Source organism: Ranitomeya imitator, chromosome 4 (assembly GCF_032444005.1).
Source record: "Ranitomeya imitator isolate aRanImi1 chromosome 4, aRanImi1.pri, whole genome shotgun sequence".
NCBI classification, from domain to species: Eukaryota; Metazoa; Chordata; class Amphibia; order Anura; family Dendrobatidae; genus Ranitomeya; species Ranitomeya imitator.
This window is the reverse complement of record NC_091285.1, coordinates 610,106,402-610,126,175: the sequence shown is the minus strand read 5'-3', so window position 1 is coordinate 610,126,175 and position 19,774 is coordinate 610,106,402. Positions and strand designations below refer to the sequence as shown.

General features: G+C 46.0%; 1 protein-coding gene across 2 annotated transcripts in view; it reads right to left on the bottom strand.

Moving 5' to 3' along the window:
- Positions 1–369: 369 nt before the first annotated feature.
- The window catches only part of SLC23A2 (solute carrier family 23 member 2), a 119,368-nt gene continuing 99,963 nt past the window's right edge, over positions 370–19,774 (bottom strand). For both annotated transcript variants that reach the window (XM_069766582.1, XM_069766583.1), the window contains exons 11-16: positions 19,066–19,213; positions 15,819–15,924; positions 14,181–14,310; positions 13,964–14,101; positions 7,039–7,134; positions 370–1,757 (exon numbers count right to left, since the gene is read on the bottom strand). In XM_069766582.1, coding sequence (XP_069622683.1) covers positions 1,525–1,757; positions 7,039–7,134; positions 13,964–14,101; positions 14,181–14,310; positions 15,819–15,924; positions 19,066–19,213 — 851 coding nt within the window. In that variant the 3' untranslated portion in view covers positions 370–1,524. The remainder of the gene's footprint in view (positions 1,758–7,038; positions 7,135–13,963; positions 14,102–14,180; positions 14,311–15,818; positions 15,925–19,065; positions 19,214–19,774) is intronic.

Sequence of the window (19,774 nt, the reverse complement as noted above, 5' to 3'; positions counted from 1 at the left end):
GTGTGTAAAACAGTTTTTACACATGCATTAAAAATTTTACACTGACGGCAGAAAATATTTTTTTCCCCATTTTTGTTTAGTGCATTTAAATCTTTTTATTTGTTGTTTTACACTGATTGTAGGAAAAAAGTTAGAAACATTGATTATCATTTTCTCTTAAATGAGAAATATATATATTTATTTTTTTCTAACAAGATTTTTTAAAAGTTTCCTTAGTAGCCTCTGCAGTTCTCCGACTGTGCACTCATCCTGCAGTCAGTGATTGTCTGCAGAGGTCACCTGCACATGGTCATCCCCGAAGGGCGGCATATTTAAAAAAAAAAAAAAAAAAATGTGATTTAGGATATTTTTTTATTTTCTCTTTTTTTTCCTGCAGTTTGGGAGTTTTTGAAGCTTCAGACAACCCTTTTAACACGGGTAAAAAAAATGCAACTACAAAAAGTGCAAAGTGAATGTATAAAAAGTTTTTTTTTTTTTTTTTTGCAATGCAGCACTCCACCACTTAGGGTGAATAAAGCCGTTATTCTTCAGTGATATCACTTGTTCCTCACATATTGTTAAATATGAATATTTAGCCAATATGGCCACTTCTATTACATGTCAGTAACATGTACACTTTAAGAATACGATCCCATGCGGATGGGACTGAACGTAGTTACGCTGTTTAAAGTAGAATTTCACTGGATCTCTTAATAGTTGCACAGATATGTACTGTGGATTCCAAAGGGTTTTTACAAATTGGAAACTGAACACCCTAAAAATCCACAATATATCATTGAAATATCATTAAGGCAAATGGAATCCAATAAATAGGAATTATTAAAAAAAAGAAAAAAAAGGAAATAAATATTACAAGAATTTTGCTGCACTGGTAAACCAGATCAATGATATGAAAGATGGCTGTGCAAACGACAACATAAATAAATGTACATATAGTTCGGAGGTCATCTCCATCTACATGGCCGATGGTCAGAAGTGAGCACCACCTAGTGGCTATACTGGCCTCTACAGAAAATTACACCCAGTCCCCTCTCCGCAGCTTTAGTCTCCTGGTGGAAGGATGGGGTGAAGAAGGGAAGGACAATCCTCATATTAAACATTGCACTTTAGGGTTTTTTGGAGGAGACTGGTGGAAAAGAAAGCTATAGAAATATTTCAGAGCTGAGACTGAGGGCCAGCAAGCAGGTGGTGCCTACAACTGGCATGGTGCCAGTTTACGCCGGCCACGCACAGAGGAAGGGCGAGTTGGCAAAGGTGAGGCAGGACATATTGCTTTTAAAGATTAACGAGAGTAAATAAAAGGGGGCGAGGTTAAAAAAAAAACTGGGTGAAAATGCAGGAAGAGAGGCACAAGGTCAAGGCGGTCAGAGGGTTAGGCCCACCGTACGCCCTCATGTCTCAGCCCTGGAATTTTTCCATGTAAGTATACGGAGTAGAACACACGACTGGTTCAAAACTCGGGGAATCTGGCAACAAGTTTTCAGAGACATTACTGTAGGACAAAACTGGATCTGGAGGCCGGGGCTATACGGTGGGCTCGGACTCCTCCTCCCCTCTCCGACTCTTCCGGCTTTTCTTCGCCGCCTTCCACTGGTATCCTGCAAACGTGGGACTGATCGGAAGGTAGCTGAAGCACTTGTACTTCCGGAGAAAGTTCATAATGAACGGCAGGTCGTAGGACTCCATGCCTTCAGCAGCAGACGCTCCTTTGCCTACTCCACGCTTCCATTTCCGGATGCCCCTTTCTTCAGCCGTGCCTGGAAGGACAATGATCTGTAGTTATGCAGAGAGCTACTGATATAGTAAAGACCCTTTAATCTTTGTAACGTCAACTCTGTAAGCCTACCCATTGAGGAATCCACAGCCTGGCATGATGCCTGGACTAAACTCTTCATCTAATGATCTGTTAAAGGGGTTGCCCCATAAACATACCTATCCACTAAATAGGTATAAATGTAGAATTGCTGAGGTTACAGCCGATGGAACCCCCAGTAATCCAACAGCAGCAGTCCAAAATTATCTGTTAATGGAGTCGTAGCGAAAAGTGCTAAGTAAATAGTTAAGTAAATAAGGCAGCACACTGCAGCGCTAAAACATGCAAACTTGAAAACACGAAATTTGAACTGCATTACTGCACTAGAAATATGAAAAATGAGAGCTTTTAACGCATAAAAATGGCCAATTTTATGTGTACCTGGTAGCCTCTTTACGACATCTCTCTTATACGAGGTCCTACGCTTGCCTTACCTCGCTGAGAATAAACGTCTCCATCTGAATGGGTACATGTGAAACCTCTTCCTAGACTGAAATTCTCTCTCTCTATGGAGGGGTATTGGACCTGCTGTAATTAAAACACCTGAAGCTAGGGGGCGGAGTGCACGATCAGAAGGCTAGAGAATACATTTCAAAAACCTGACCTGCACATCTAAACATAGACTCAGTGTGAACAGGTGCTGAACCCAGAGTCGCCAACTCGTATATAGTTAAATAAATAAGGCAGCACACTGCAGCGCTAAAACATGCAAACTTGAAAAAAACGAAATTTGAACTGCATTACTGCACTAGAAATATGAAAAAATGAGAGTTTTTAGCGCATAAAAATGGCCAATTTTATGTGTACCTGGTAGCCTCTTTACGGCATCTCTCTTATACCAGGTCCTACGCTTGCCTTACCTCGCTGAGAATAAACGTCTCCATCTGAATGGGTACATGTGAAACCTCTTCCTAGACTGAAATTCTCTCTCTCTATGGAGGGGTATTGGACCTGCTGTAATTAAAACACCTGAAGCTAGGGGGCGGAGTGCACGATCAGAAGGCTAGAGAATACATTTCAAAAACCTGACCTGCACATCTAAACATAGACTCAGTGTGAACAGGTGCTGAACCCAGAGTCGCCAACTCGTATATAGTTAAATAAATAAGGCAGCACACTGCAGCGCTAAAACATGCAAACTTGAAAAAAACGAAATTTGAACTGCATTACTGCACTAGAAATATGAAAAAATGAGAGTTTTTAGCGCATAAAAATGGCCAATTTTATGTGTACCTGGTAGCCTCTTTACGGCATCTCTCTTATACCAGGTCCTACGCTTGCCTTACCTCGCTGAGAATAAACGTCTCCATCTGAATGGGTACATGTGAAACCTCTTCTTAGACTAAAATTCTCTCTCTGTGGAGGGGTATGGGACCTACTATAATTAAAACACCTGAAGCTAGGAGGCGGAGTGCACGATCAGTAGCGAAAAGTGCAACCTCTGCTCTATTCACAGTCTATAGGTGTGGTGGTCCATTCAAATAGAGGACTTTGGGACCCCAGTTCTAAGGATCAGCGGGTGTCTCTGCAGCCGGACCCCTAGAGATTTTAACCCCTTCGCGACCCGGGGTTCCCATTTTCATTTTTTGCTCCCCTTCATCCCAGAGCCATAAGTTTTTTATTTTTCTGTCCATATGGCCGTTTGAGGGCTTGTTTTGTTGTGGGACGTTTTGTACTTTAGAACGACACCATTGATTTTACCGCCTAGTGTACCAGAAAATGGGGGAAAAAATTCCAAGTGTGGTGAAATAGCAAAAAAAAAAAAAAAAAAAAAAAAGGGCAATTCCACAATTGTTTTTTGGTTTTTTTTATTTACCATGTTCACTAAATTCTAAAACTAACCTGCCATTATGATTCGGTCATTATGAATTTGCAGATACCAAACATGTCTCCTTTCTTTTTTTTTTTTTTTTTTAAGTGGTGAAAAAAAAATCTAAAGTTCGTAAAATAAAAAAAAAGGCGCCATTTTCCCAAGACCTGTAGAGTCTAAATTTTTCGGGATCTGGAGCTGGGTGAGGGTTTATTGTTTGGGGGCCAAGATGAGGTTATTTAAATACCATTTTGGGCTCGATGAGCTCTTTAGATCACCTGTTATTGCAATGTTGCGGCGACCAATAAGACACAAAATTCTGGAGTTTATATTTAGTTTTTTCTATTACATAGTCTACCGATCAGAATCCTTTTTCTTTTGATAGAGCAGGCATTTATGAACGCAGCGATACCAAATGTGCATTTTATTTTGAGTGGGACAAACGAGGAGTGATTTGAACTTTTATATTTTAAAAAGTTTTTTTTTTTTTTTTAAACTCGCCTTAATAGTCTTTATAGGAGACTTGAAGCGGAGTTCTTCTGATCACTCGTGCTACCATAGAAGGGCTGAGCCCTGCTATGTGCAGCAGAAATGATCATCTGCTATGAACGCCGGCCATTGGGCTGCTGATCAGCAATCACAAGCACGGGGGTTCTTCTGCAAATCCCCGGCTGTCATGCCAACCCATCGAGCCCAGCTATTATGTGACGGGGCGCCGATGGGCGGGGTTTGTGACACGCTGCCGGTGTGAGCATGTTAAATGCCGCCACGGATTGTAATTCCACCCGTGGCTGTTAGGGGCACATGACAGAAGATCAGATCAGCTGTCACGTGCCTGAAAATCTGCGAGCTCAGCACCAGAGCCCGTATGGAGTGCAGGGACACGACCTATGACATATACACGTCATAGGTCATGAAGGGGTTAAATTTACCATCTATTCTGTGAATAGGTAAAAAAATGCTGATTATGAGACAACTTCTTTAAGTAAAGGGGATGTATCAGGAACAAAACGTGGCTCATACATACCATTTGTGAAAATAACAAAAAGTTAGAAATAATAAATTTATACAAATAAACTAGATCTGCCCAAAAATAGCCCTTGTATCTGAAGTGTCCAGCAGTAGTTCTAAGTTTCCAAAGTCGAGCTTGCACAAAAAAAAACAACAAAAAAAAAACCCTTCTGGCTCCTTAGGTTTTTCCCTTGTAAATTAATGACACCTCTACTCCCCTGCGGTACGGTTCCAGCAGTGTCGGCACTGCGCTCATCGTTATGTCGCGCTATCCCTGCGGACAAGCAGAGCTGGCTTTACTCTCTCCTCCTTTTAACGTATCAAATACATCCAGAGGAAACGAGAAAGCAGCAGCTCTGACGAGCTCCGGATGTATGTGGTTTGTCCGAAGGCAGGAGAGTGAGGTTAGAGTGAATTGGCTGCAAGGATCACATTACGCGATCCCCGGGGGGAGTCAGTACCGACACCGCCAAAGACGAGAATTATTTCACAATGGTGAAGCTTGGGGATTGGGAAGGGCTGGTCTGAGTAGTGAACAACCCCTTTAATGATTAAAGGGAACCGGTCACCCCAAATCTTCTTACGATGACGTCCTCCTCTTGTCTTCAGAAGATGGGAGGCCCCGGACCGCGACGCCCATCGGATCCGGACCGCAGCGGGAACGCCCCTGGGTGAGTATAATCTAACCTGTTTTTCTCATCTTTCAGGTAACATCGGGGGCTTATCTACAGCATTACACAATGCTGTAGATAAGCCCCTGATGATGGTGGCCGCAGCTCATCTTCGATGTTTGGGGTGACAGGTTCCCTTTAAGCTTGCTATGCTTTAGGACTCAGATGTCAGGGATTTTCTTTGGACACAAAAAAAACAAACGACTGTCCTCAGTGTTTAAGATCAGATCTTCATCGTTGTTTGGGCGGTATAAGTCCTTACCATCAGAAGGTCATCACTTTTACTCATTTAAAAACATTAAAAAAAAAAATTAAAGTCTCTTGAGCTTCTACCAGTCAGTGAAAAATGGACAACGCAAAGATGACATTATTATTATTACTATTCTACATTTTTATAGCGCCATTTATTCAATGGCGCTTTACATGTGAATACGGGGCAAATATAGACAAATACATTAAACATGAGCAGATAAGGCACACGAGTACATAAGGAGGGAGGACCCTGCCCGCGAGGGCTCACAGTCTGCAGGGGGTGGGTGAGGATACACTAGGAGAGGGAAGAGCTGGCTGTGCGGCTGTTCAGTAGGTTGAGACATCCTTTTCTTTACATGGACCCATAGACTTGCAAATCAAAATAGGAGATGTCTCCATTATTTTGTGAAGACCACTTGGTTCACAAAAATACTCGGACATGTGAACAGCTCCATAGACTAGAATAGGTATGAGTTCTATACATGAAAACATAGACAAACCCCAGCATGACAAAAGCCGACGTCTGAAGGAGCCAGTACACCATCCTCTTGCCAAGGTAATCTAAAGGTACCTTCACACTAAACGACGCTGCAGCGATCTAGACAACGATCCGGATCGCTGCAGCGTTGCTGTTTGGTCGCTGGGGAGCTGTCACACAGACCGCTCTCCAGCGACCAACGATGCCGGTAACCAGGGTAAACATCGGGTTACTAAGCGCAGGGCCGCGCTTAGTAACCCGATGTTTACCCTGGTTACCATCCTAAAAGTAAAAAAAACAAACGCTACATACTTACCTACCGCTGTCTGTCCCCGGCGCTGTGCTTCTCTGCTCTGGCTGTGAGCGCCGGGTAGCCGGAAAGCAGAGCGGTGACGTCACCGCTCTGCTTTCCGGCCGCTGTGCTCACAGCCAGAGCAGAGAAGCAGAGCGCCGGGGACAGACAGCGGTAGGTAAGTATGTAGCGTTTGTTTTTTTTACTTTTACGATGGTAACCAGGGTAAACATCGGGTTACTAAGCGCGGCCCTGCACTTAGTAACCCGATGTTTACCCTGGTTACCAGTGAAGACATCGCTGAATCGGCGTCACACACACCGATTCAGCGATGTCAGCGGGTGATCCAGCGACGAAATAAAGTTCTGGCCTTCTAGCCCCGACCAGCGATATCACAGCAGGATCCTGATCGCTGCTGCGTGTCACACTAAACGATATCGCTATCCAGGACGCTGCAACGTCACAGATCGCTAGCGATATCGTTTAGTGTGAAGGTACCTTAAGTATCAAACAGGTGAACATGTAACACGAGGTTCTCAACTTATGTGAGAAGAGGGACGGGCGGAGGCACATCAAGTATTAGTCAGGACTTGAGGTCCCCTCCGAAGAAAGAATGGTCACATAAGTGGATAGAAGCAGATATTAGCCAAAAGCCATTTCAGCTCCTTGGAGGAAGAGCTTTACCACCAGTTCTATCAGGAAACCACTCACCAGGAATAGTGTTATCCAGGATGAACGCCACACAGCCTCCCACAAACATGGCTGTGGTAAGCAGCACATTTAATACTTGGTCAATCTCTGCAATACCTGGGAAAGGAAAAGGGACATGTCATAGATGCAATCAGGGCATAGGTGCTTAGAGAGGATCTTATCCCATAAATCAAATGGAGAAAACATGATATAGGAAAGATCTACATCTTGGTTCAGTGTTCGCCAGTAGATAGAAAAACATTTAGAATTGAGAGTCCTCAGTGGTTGATACCTTTTAGTGGCTAACTGAAAAGATGTTAAATTGTAAGCTTTCGAGACTACTAAGGTCCCTTCATCAGGCATAGACAATTAGAAATTCTGAAGAATCACATATTTATGCACAATACAGCCCAGAAATAATGCCATAGATAAGACCGATGACGTGAAGCAGAACTACCATTATGTGAAAGTGATAAACAGTTGTGTCCATAAATATTGGAATAGTTAATAGATAAGGAAGTCTAAATGTTTTATGGTCCTCTGAATGGGCCTGGTTCTGTGTTATGATGCCCCCACACGGTCTGAGGAGCAAATTCCTTAATTGAAGTAAAAAGACAAATCCATGCGACACATTCATTCCTGCACTGAGTGTCAAAGGTCATCATCAGCTTATATTCCCAGACTCTTCTGTCTCTCTGAGATTTGAAATTACCCTTTAATACCAGTAATCTCATGTCCATGGTGCTATGATCAGGGAGACAAAAAATGCTTAGCCACAGGTACATCTATTCTTTTTTCTCTTATTGTGTGGTGATGAGAATTCAACCTTGTGCTCAGTTTTTGCCCTGTCTCCCCCACATACAGACCCCCAGTTGGACATTTGGTACAAATAATTAGGTACACCACATTAGACGTGACTCAGCTGAAAGTATCTGGGATCTTGTAGTCCTGATGTGAATTGGGGATCTTTATCTTGTCCGTGGTCATTATAAATAGACAGGTTTTACATTTTTTCTGGTTGCAAGGAAAGGTTCCTGCAGCTGTTGGAGAGGACAGGGAGCTTCTGACAATGATGTGGATCGCCCCCACGTAAGGGCAATGGGGTACTCGGTACCGGGTCCTTCAGTTACCTCAGCGAGGATGTTATGGTGGCCCGACCCGGACCGTGGCCCTATGAGGGGCGCCCAATAAAAGGCAGAGTTCGTAAATAACGGTAGTGTTCGTGACGCCACCTGTGGTATTCGATCAGAGTGACAGACACTGCTCAGGGGTCCGCTTGGGTGATGTTATGGCAGCTAGATGGTATACCTTCCCACAGGTGAAGTATTTCCCCAGGGCTTCCCAGAAGTGGATGATGATGGTGGATGATGTAAGGCGCGGCGAATAACGAGGACACACTGGGTGCAGTCTCTTTACCTTTACTGAAGGCTTCAGCATCCACAGTCCAGAGTGCCGGATGACAGGGTAGGCAGAGTCCGGCCGGTCTGATGGCAATTCCAGAGTCCCCTTATCCAGGTGGAAATCAGTAGCCTTCCCCTTGCGCACAGTAACGTAGTAGGTCCCTACTTGCATTAGCTACCATAAGGTCCTCACTCTTGTTACTTCTCTCTCTCTGTCCCCCAGATGGATAGGACAAACCCGTATGACGGTGGTGGCCTGAGGCTATTTTATAGGGACCCTAGTGTCGCCCCTCCTCCGCGTTGCCACCTTGTCTGCTTAGGTGTTTAGGTCCGACAGCCAAATTGGAATCGACTGCCCTGCCGGTCTCTATTACTTCCTCGGTGTTCCGGACACCGGATCTGCGCTTCAGATGGAGGCAGCCTGCTTCTAGCTGGTCTCCCACTGATGTTTCACTCCTGTTGCTATGACTTATGTGCTCACTCACTACGGCACACTTCCTTTCTTGTCCTCTCTTAGGAGGCTGCCACATGGTTGCTGGCACAGCTCCGTGTCCTTCTTTCCCACTGGGCCGCTGATGTTCTTTCCTTTCTCCTGTCTGCCTGCCTGACAGGAATTCCCTGGGCCAAGCCCAGTCTGCTTCTCTCCCTCTCTTTCTCCTTCCGACTCCTGGCTGACTGACTGACTTCCTAACCAACCCACCAGTTTTACCCTTTGTGAGGAGTGGCCTGGTACATAGAACCCTTAGCTCCCCCTGGTGGACCGGCGTGTGAAGTGTGTGTGTGGCTGTGATACCTGGCAGGGTGAACTCCTTTGGTGCCATCAGATGTAACATCGCTCCCCCTGGTGGAAGAACGACAGTACTGCAACGACCAGGACTCTGCAGATGCTTCTTAGAGTAATGGGGGGGGGGGGGTCTGGAAAAAGTGGATTGCAATTGGGCATCTTTTTGTAGTAAAGGTTGTAATTTCCGTGCAGCTCCCGTTAGCACCTCCAGATTTGGATTGCAGGTGACTACTTGAGGCACCCGGTTATTTTCTTCTTTAGCTTTGTAATGTAGCAGGTGATTCCTTGATATTCTAGTTGCTCTTGTAATCTGGTTTTCAATTGTTCTTGGATGGTAGCCCTGATTCAAAAAGGTCTTTCTGAGGCGACCAATGTGTTTATCCCTAACCATGTGGTTGGAACATATACGATTGTATCTGATGGCTTGGCTGTAGACAATAGAGTTTATGTGTTTTAGATGGAAACTGTCCCATTTAAAAGTTATGTTGGGTGGTCGATTGGCTTCTGATACACGGATGTCTCTTTTTCATTGTTCTGCAGCTTAATGATGGTGTCCAAAAAGTTACCGTATATACTTGAGTATAAGCCGAGAATTTCAGCCCATTTTTTTAGGCTGAAATTGCCCCTCTCGGCTTATACTAGAGTCATACCCAGGGGTCGGCAGGGGAGGTGGAGCAGCAGCTGTGTAATCATACTCACCTGCTCCTGGCGCCGGCAGCTTCTTCCTGTATTGAGCGGTCACATGGTACCGCTCATTACAGTAATGAATATGGACCTCACTCCACTCCCAAAGGGGTGGCGCCGCATATTCATTACTGTAATGAGCAGTACCATGCGACCGCTCAATGCAGGGAGAAAGTACCGGGAAACCAGATACCGCGCCAGAAGCAGGTGAGTATAAGCAGTGCGCAATATTCACCTGCTCCCCGTTCCACCACCGCCGCTCTGTCTTTCCTGTCCTCTGCACCGACGCTCAGGTTAGAGGGCGCGATGACGCTATTAGTGTGTGCGCCGCCCTCTGCCTGAACAGTCAGTGCAGAGGACGGGGAAGACACAGCGGCGGTGGAACGTGGAGCAGGTGAATATAGCAAGTGCCAGGGGCCTGAGCGACGAGAGGAGAGTATGGGATTTTTTTGTTTGTTTATCGCAGCAACAGCATATAGGGCAAATATCTTCATAGAGCATTTATGGGGCATAATCAACGTTTGTACAGCATTATACGGGGCAAATGTCTGTATGGAGCATCTTATGGGGCCATAATCCGCATTTGTGCAGCTTTATATGGGGCATATTTTAATATGGAGCATCTTATGGGGCCCATCAAACTTTATGGAGCATTATATGGGGCTCCTGATTCAATATGGATATTCAAAAACACAACCTACTGATGTCAATTAATTTTACTTTTATTGGTATTTATTTGTATTTTTGACATTTACCAGTAGCTGCTGCATTTTCCACCCTAGCCTTATACTAGAGTCATTATGTTTTCCCAGTTTTTTGTGGCAAAATTAGGGGGGGGGTTGGCTTATACTCGAGTATATACGGTAATTTCAGTGCTGGAGTAGTTGAGTTGATGGTGGGATGAAATTGATTAAACTGTTCATGGAACGTCTTTAGCTGTGGCTCAGACTCCGTCCAGATGATTAAAATATCATCAATGTAGCGGTAGTAGGCCAGAGGCCTGATGGGACATGAGGACAAAAAGTCGCTTTCAAGCTTGGCCATGAAAAGATTTGCATGCTGTGGAGCCATTTTACTTCCCATTGCTGTGCCAGTCTCCTGTAGATAAATCTTTTTGTCAAATTCAAAGTAATTGTTGGTGAAGATGAATTTTATAAGCCTCAGCACAGAATTTGCATCAGTCCCTGTGTTTACCAGGAAGAATTTGAAGGCATTTAATCCATCTTGGTGTGGGATATTAGAGTACAAAGATACCACACCCATGGTGGCCACGATGGTTCCTTCTGGTAGAGGACCTATTGCTGATAGTTTATTCAATAGGTCAGTTGTGTCCTGAATGAAGCTGGGTGTATCCTTTACCAGGGGTTTAAGAATACCCTCTACCCATCCAGATACCTGCTCAGTAAGGGTGCCCACATGAAATAATTGATCTTGCTGGATATCCAGATTTGTGGATTTTGGGAAGCATGTAGAATATTCCTGTTCTTTGACTTTCTGGTATCAGGTCATTGGCTCTTGTGGATTCGTCAGGCAGACAAGATACCAACTTGTTTAGTTCCTTGTAATAGTCCTGTGAAGGATCCGACTCCAATTTTTTGTAGTAGCATGTGTCCATAAGTTGTCTGTTTGCTTCCCTCATATAGTCTGATGTGTTCCTCCTCATACCGTGTGGAGGCATCATAACAGAACCAGACCCATTCAGAGGACCAAAAAACATTTAGACTTCCTTATCTATGAACTGTTCCAATATTTATGGACAACTGTTTATCACTTTCACATAATGGTAGTTCTGCTTCACGTCACTGGTCTTATCTATGGCATTATTTCTGGGCTGTATTGTGCATAAATATGTGATTCTTCAGAATTTGTATTTGTCTATGCCTGATGAAGGGACCTGAGTAGTCTCGAAAGCTTGCAATTTAACATCTTTTCAGTTAGCCACTAAAAGGTATCAACCACTGAGGACTCTCAATTTAAATATTTTTCATGGAGAAAATGTGGCACTGATGTATACTGGAAGCAAATTTATTGGGTGCAAACAATCCAACATGTAGATGTTCCTGTCAACGACCTTCATCATTAGTGCGGATTACAGGGAAGAGCAGAGAAAACCAACGCTGTAGAGTAGCAGTGCAGAAGAAACGCTATCCTTTCCTACAGAACGCACTGCTATTCTACAGAGTTGGTTTCTCTGCTCCTCCTCCCTGTAATCCGCACTACTGATGAAGGTAGTTGATTGACCGGAACATCTACATGTTGGATTGTATGCACCCAATAAATTTGCTTCCAGTATACATCAGGGTGCTAAGTTTTCTCCATTTAAATTCCTTCCAAAGACAGGTCCAGAGAATACTACAATTTCCCTGATACGTCACGTGTCATAGGAACATCACCAAACCGCTCAGGTGATTGATGGCCTGCAGGGCTCTTGTCAATGCTGTGCACCCTTCATTGTTTACCCACACAATGCTGCACTAAGAACTAAAACATGGGAACTGTAGAGCAGAAAAATGACAGCAGGTGCTCTGAAATAAGGAGGCAAAATGTGTCTGCAGGAACAGGGAAGAATGGGGTGGAGTGTCCTTTCAAATCTGGGCCTGAAAGTTTTGTTTGGGATTAATGGTGACTTCAGTATTGAGAAATACAAGCAGATACTTATCCATCACGAGGGACCATCCGAAAGGCGTCTGATTGGCTGCAAATTTATTCTACAGCAGGACAACAACCCCAAATATATAGCTAAAGTCATTAAGAACCAACTTAAAGGGAACCTGTCAGCAGGATTGTGCTCAGTAACCTACAGTGTCAGGCTGGTGGGTTAGGCTACTTTCACACTTCAGTCTTTTGAGATCCATCACAATCCGTCGATTCTTTATCGTCCCCGGACATTTGATTCCCGGAATTTCTGTACGACGGATCAGTCATTGCACTGCATCCGTCACACATTTTTACCTATTTTCATGACGTATGTCGATACGTCATTTTACTGCACCACAACGGTCCCAAGAAAACGGAAGTCTGAAAGTAGCCATAAGGGCATATCATCAACTTAAAACTGAAAAGGATAAACAACCACAAGACAGATTTAATCAACCAAGGTATGGATTTTAATCAGTATAACTGCACCGATCTGACTCTGTAGGTTACTGTGCACAATCCTGCCGACAGGTTCCCTTTAAGTGTAAAGAACAAGGAGTCGTGGAAGTGATGATATCATCCCCACAGAGCCCTGATCTCATCTCTATTGAGACAGAAGGATTTGCACAAGCCTATATCCATAGAAGATCTGCGTGGTTAGTTTTTCAAGATGTTTGGAACAACTTCCTTGCTGAATTTCTGAGGGTATGTGCACACGTTGCGGATTTGACGCTGCGGATTCGCAGCAGTTTTACAGTACCATGAAAACCTATGGAAAACAAAATGCTGCGGAAAATACCGCGCGGAAACCCTGCGTTGTATTTTCTGCAGAATGTCAATTCTTTGTGCGGATTCCGCAGCGCTTTACACCGGTTCTTTAATAGGAATCTGAAGGTGTAAAATGCAGGTGAAATCTGCACAAAAACCGGTGGAAATCCGCTGTAAATCTGCACAGAAAAATCCGCACACAAATCTGCAACGTGTGCACAAAGCCTCAAAAAACCTAAGTGCAAGTGTACCTCGAAGAATTGATGCTGGTTTGAAGATTAAGTTTGGGGGCATCAAATATTAATTTAGATTTCTTTTTTGTTCATTTTGAATTTTTTTCCTAATAATAAAGTATTAACACTTCTAATTTGGAAAACATTCCTCCTCTGCAGCATTTTTTTTTCACACCTTAAAAGTTTTGCATAATATTGTATGGGGCTGGAGCCTTCCCCTGAGCTACAGTGCCACGCTCAGCCATTACAAAATGTACAGAGCGGTGCCTTATAAAGGGGCACAGTGCTGGAAGCATTACAGCTCATTCATTTGATTAGTACGGGTACCAGAAAGTAGGACCCCCTAAATCTGATATTGATGGCCTTTCCTAAGCACAGCCAATCAACATCGCAGTCCCAGAAAACCGCTTTATTATAATAAATCTGAGGTTGGCACTTACCTGTCACCAGTGGGTTCTGCTTCAAATAACTAGGAAGCATGAGCCCAAAGAAAATAGAGAAGCCTAGAACAAAAAGGTTCCTGGACGAGTTTAGGTCCACAAACTGAAGGTTGGAGAGTCCCACGGCGGTGATCATGCCTGCGATGAAGAGCACACGACAGGTTAATCCCTATAGGACTTATTCATTTTACTTCTAATGTATGTTTCACCATCTTACCAAATAAGGTGCAGAACAAAGCACCAAGAACGGGATCCGGCAGAGAGGCAAAGAGGGCGCTGAACTTCCCAATCATGCCCAACAGCAGCATGAAGGCGGCACCGTACTGAATAACTCTGCGGCTGGCAACCTGTCAACAAACACAAGATGGTCGTGGTACAGAAAAACTGGAATAAAAGAATCTCAATGATGAAGACATCACTACTGCACTACACGTGTCCACGTATCTGCCAATAAGTGTAAAGCGGACCTACTAAATATGGATATACCAGCGGCCTGTAGGACTCTGCACTTTCAAACTTTGCAAATTTAGATTTTTTTTCTAATAACCACTAATACTTACAAGCTTCTAAGGAAAAACAGTGGTCGTTCCTGGTTTACTGATAATCTCCTTAAATTAGGGCACGTAAGCTGGTGACTGCTCCAGGCCAGCGGGAAGAGGAGGGCGTTATGTAACCAGGCGCACCGCACCGTTCTAGTAAAGAAGTCATAGGAGGACACGCTCACAGGAGCGAGGACCGCACAACAGTGTACAGCACCCGCCAGCTATTGGTTACTAGGGCGTGTAGCAGATCCGTTCATTCACACAGGGTCAATAGGTGGCCCTGCAGCCATACTTCACTCGGTCACACAGTTTAAGAACCCAGCAGGAGTTCAGAATGCAAAGGATTTTATTTTATGGATTGAAGCTGGACTCGCTTCTTTCACAAGGAATATTCAGTCTGTTGCCCGATTCCAGTTCGTTAATGCCCAGAACGAGACAGGGCGCCTTGTTAGGGTTACCCCTTTCTCTACCAATTCAAGAACGACCCCTAACAATCACTGTCAGAAAGGAGGATCACTCAATCAAGTTCTGAAGGAGCAACATAATTGCCATGCAAGTGCGCTCAGCAATTCTCAGAGCTACAAATTCACACATCCATGTGGATAATGCCAGGATATTCAGCACATATATATTTATGGGATATCAAATTATAGATTATTCCCAATCAGTTCACTCCTCACACGCTCATCAAGCAGCTGTGGATGAAGAAAAAATACCAAATACCAAAAATACACTTTATCCATTAGCAACTACCTTCAGTTAATAACATTGCGTTAAGTTTCATTTTACAATCTTCCTTTCATTCATTTTCAGACCCCATGAAATGCAGTTTCCAGCCTGATCCAAGTGTCAGATTTATTCTCATGGGAGTGTCTCTCCTAGTAATACAGGCTGGATGTGAGGTTTGTGTGTATCCAGGGTGCGGAGGTCTTTATTGGTTCATATGTCAGCACATCTTCTATCCTGCACTTATTTCCTCTCCAAGTGCTTTCCTCCCTTTCTATAGCCACTATTCTCTTGTCCTCCACAAAACTCTCTCCCCTCTCCACTGCAGATTAGTATGCTAGTCCTTCCCTCTCCTTTTCTGCCATTTACAGCACAAATAAGGAAGAGGAGAGCAAAGAACAATGAGCAAAAGCACTCAAAGGAAAGGACTTCTAGACACTCCGCAACTTATTTTTAGTTTGCTTCCTAAATGCTTAGCTAAGCAACTTTCCAAATAAACTTCATAAAAAATGTTCTCTCGTTTTGCTACTGCAGAGTTATACCTAGTCTTACATGGGGATTGCAGTAATGTATTCAGCCGACCTTACCTTGGTTATCCCCAGAACACCAATGTTGGGACTGGACGACGTAGATCCATTTCCAGTCCCGAACATCCCATCCAGCACACAAGACAGGCCTTCTATGAAAATCCCCCTGTCATGTACACAATAGGTCGGTTAATAGACATTTCACATCAATATATACACACATCTGGAGAAAGGAACCGTTTCATTAACTGCCATTCCAAAAAACTAAATGTGTTCCATCAATTATAAATCTACTACTTTTTGTGGTTTGGGCTAGAGCCGCTAAAACTATGCTACAGATACCATATGCTACAGATAGATTTGTCCAATCCAGTGGACCGATCGGTAGGACCACCCGATAATGTGTGTAGGGAGAACATATGATCGCAGGTGTTGGATGTAAAATGCCTGTTCCTGAGGTGCGATTGTTGGATGACTGATATTAATCTACTGTAATATCCGGCTTTGCAACGAGACGATTAGCAGACGGAGCCCACATGTGTTAATGTTAGAGACGGAGCGGGAACCCACATGTGTGAATGGGAGCAAGACGGAGCGGGAACCCACAAGTGTGAATGGGAGCGAGACGGAGCGGGAGCCCACATGTGTTAATGTTAGAGACGGAGCGGGAACCCACATGTGTGAATGGGAGCAAGACGGAGCGGGAACCCACAAGTGTGAATGAAAGCAAGACGGAGCGGGAACCCACATGTGTGAATAGGAGCGAGACGAAGCGGGAGCCCACATGTGTGAATAGGAGCGAGACGAAGCGGGAGCCCACATGTGTGAATGGGAGCAAGACAGAGCGGGAGCCCACATGTGTGAATGGGAGCGAGACGGAGCGGGAACCCACATGTGTGAATGGGAGCGAGACGAAGCGGGAGCCCACATGTGTGAATGGGAGCAAGACGGAGCGGGAGCCCACATGTGTGAATGGGAGCAAGACGGAGCGGGAGCCCACATGTGTGAATGGGAGCAAGACAGAGCGGGAGCCCACATGTGTGAATGGGAGCAAGACGGAGCGGGAACCCACATGTGTGAATGGGAGCAAGACGGAGCGGGAACCCACATGTGTGAATAGGAGCGAGACGAAGCGGGAGCCCACATGTGTGAATGGGAGCAAGACGGAGCGGGAGCCCACATGTGTGAATGGGAGCAAGACGGAGCGGGAGCCCACATGTGTGAATGGGAGCAAGACAGAGCGGGAGCCCACATGTGTGAATGGGAGCAAGACGGAGCGGGAACCCACATGTGTGAATAGGAGCGAGACGAAGCGGGAGCCCACATGTGTGAATGGGAGCAAGACGGAGCGGGAGCCCACATGTGTGAATGGGAGCAAGACAGAGCGGGAGCCCACATGTGTGAATGGGAGCAAGACGGAGCGGGAACCCACATGTGTGAATGGGAGCAAGACGCAGCGGGAACCCACATGTGTGAATGGGAGCAAGACGCAGCGGGAACCCACATGTGTGAATGGGAGCAAGACAGAGCGGGAGCCCACATGTGTGAATGGGAGCAAGACGGAGCGGGAGCCCACATGTGTGAATGGGAGCAAGACGGAGCGGGAACCCACATGTGTGAATAGGAGCGAGACGAAGCGGGAGCCCACATGTGTGAATGGGAGCGAGACGAAGCGGGAGCCCACATGTGTGAATGGGAGCAAGACGGAGCGGGAGCCCACATGTGTGAATGGGAGCAAGACGGAGCGGGAGCCCACATGTGTGAATGGGAGCAAGACAGAGCGGGAGCCCACATGTGTGAATGGGAGCAAGACGGAGCGGGAACCCACATGTGTGAATGGGAGCAAGACGGAGCGGGAACCCACATGTGTGAATAGGAGCGAGACGAAGCGGGAGCCCACATGTGTGAATGGGAGCAAGACGGAGCGGGAGCCCACATGTGTGAATGGGAGCAAGACGGAGCGGGAGCCCACATGTGTGAATGGGAGCAAGACAGAGCGGGAGCCCACATGTGTGAATGGGAGCAAGACAGAGCGGGAACCCACATGTGTGAATAGGAGCGAGACGAAGCGGGAGCCCACATGTGTAAATGTTAGCGACAGAGCGGGAACCCACATGTGTGAATGGGAGCAAGACGGAGTGGGAACCCACAAGTGTGAATGGGAGCGAGACGGAGCGGGAGCCCACATGTGTAAATGTTAGAGACAGAGCGGGAACCCACATGTGTGAATGGGAGCAAGACAGAGCGGGAACCCACATGTGTGAATGGGAGCGAGACGGAGCAGGAACCCACATGTGTGAATGGGAGCGAGACGGAGCGGGAACCCACATGTGTGAATGGGAGCAAGACGGAGCGGGAGCCCACATGTGTGAATGGGAGCAAGACGGAGCGGGAACCCACATGTGTGAATGGGAGAGACGGAGCGGGAACCCACATGTGTGAATGGGAGCGAGACGGAGCGGGAACCCACATGTGTGAATGGGAGAGACGGAGCGGGAACCCACATGTGTGAATGGGAGAGAGACGGAGCGGGAACCCACATGTGTGAATGGGAGCGAGACGGAGCGGGAACCCACAAGTGTGAATGGGAGCGAGACGGAGTGGGAACCCACATGTGTGAATGGGAGCGAGACGAAGCGGGAGCCCACATGTGTGAATAGGAGCGAGACGAAGCGGGAGCCCACATGTGTGAATGGGAGCAAGACAGAGCGGGAACCCACATGTGTGAATGGGAGCGAGACGGAGCAGGAACCCACATGTGTGAATGGGAGCGAGACGGAGCGGGAACCCACATGTGTGAATGGGAGCAAGACGGAGCGGGAGCCCACATGTGTGAATGGGAGCAAGACGGAGCGGGAACCCACATGTGTGAATGGGAGAGACGGAGCGGGAACCCACATGTGTGAATGGGAGCGAGACGGAGCGGGAACCCACATGTGTGAATGGGAGAGACGGAGCGGGAACCCACATGTGTGAATGGGAGCGAGACGGAGCGGGAACCCACATGTGTGAATGGGAGCGAGACGGAGCGGGAACCCACAAGTGTGAATGGGAGCGAGACGGAGTGGGAACCCACATGTGTGAATGGGAGCGAGACGGAGCGGGAACCCACATGTGTGAATGGGAGCAAGACGGAGCGGGAACCCACATGTGTGAATGGGAGCGAGACGGAGCGGGAAGCCACATGTGTGAATGGGAGAGATGGAGCGGGAACCCACACGTGTGAATGGGAGAGACGGAGCGGGAAGCCACATGTGTGAATGGGAGAAGAAACACAAACTTATAAGAGTGAAATAAAATTATTAACCTATTGATGGCATGTATTGGAGGTGGCGGAGCACAAGACAGCCGGGCACAGGCATAGTAATCGCCAATGGACTCGATAATACTGGCTACCACCGCACTCAGCATCCCGATGACCCCTGCAGCTGACACGGTGGGGAGACCCCACTGAACTGCAAGAGAACACATGGAAGATCCATTACAGACATGGCAGTAAAGGGTTAAGGTTTACAGATTATGCAGAGTCATAAACCAGTTTGAGTATGATCACATAACGACCAGGTGTAGTTCAGCCCTACCCCACGTCTCGTTGACCTTGTTCATGACGCAATAGTGGTTACAGTTTCTAACATTCAGTTTACTGTATTTCTGAGGTTTTCCCCGTCACCTACAAAAGGTTAGTGATTACCGAACTAATTGGCATCACACGTGACCCTCAAAACTACGCTAGAGCTAAGCCCAATTATTCTGGGTCCCCTATTTCTGCAGTGTTGCCTTCAGAAAAAGCCCTGTAGGGATATGTTCTTGCACTTTGCGCCCCTACTGCTCTTTTACAGGCAGAAAATAAAAAAATGTGTGAGTCAGGGCAGCAATCTGCCCAAACTTCTGCTCTAATAGAGGTTGTCATAGGGGCAGATGAACGATAAAATCAGGGTAATCTGATTAGAAAGCACCAGACTGCTACTTACTACTCCGTTTTCTCAAGTCCAATGGAAGCAGTGGAGCTGGACTTC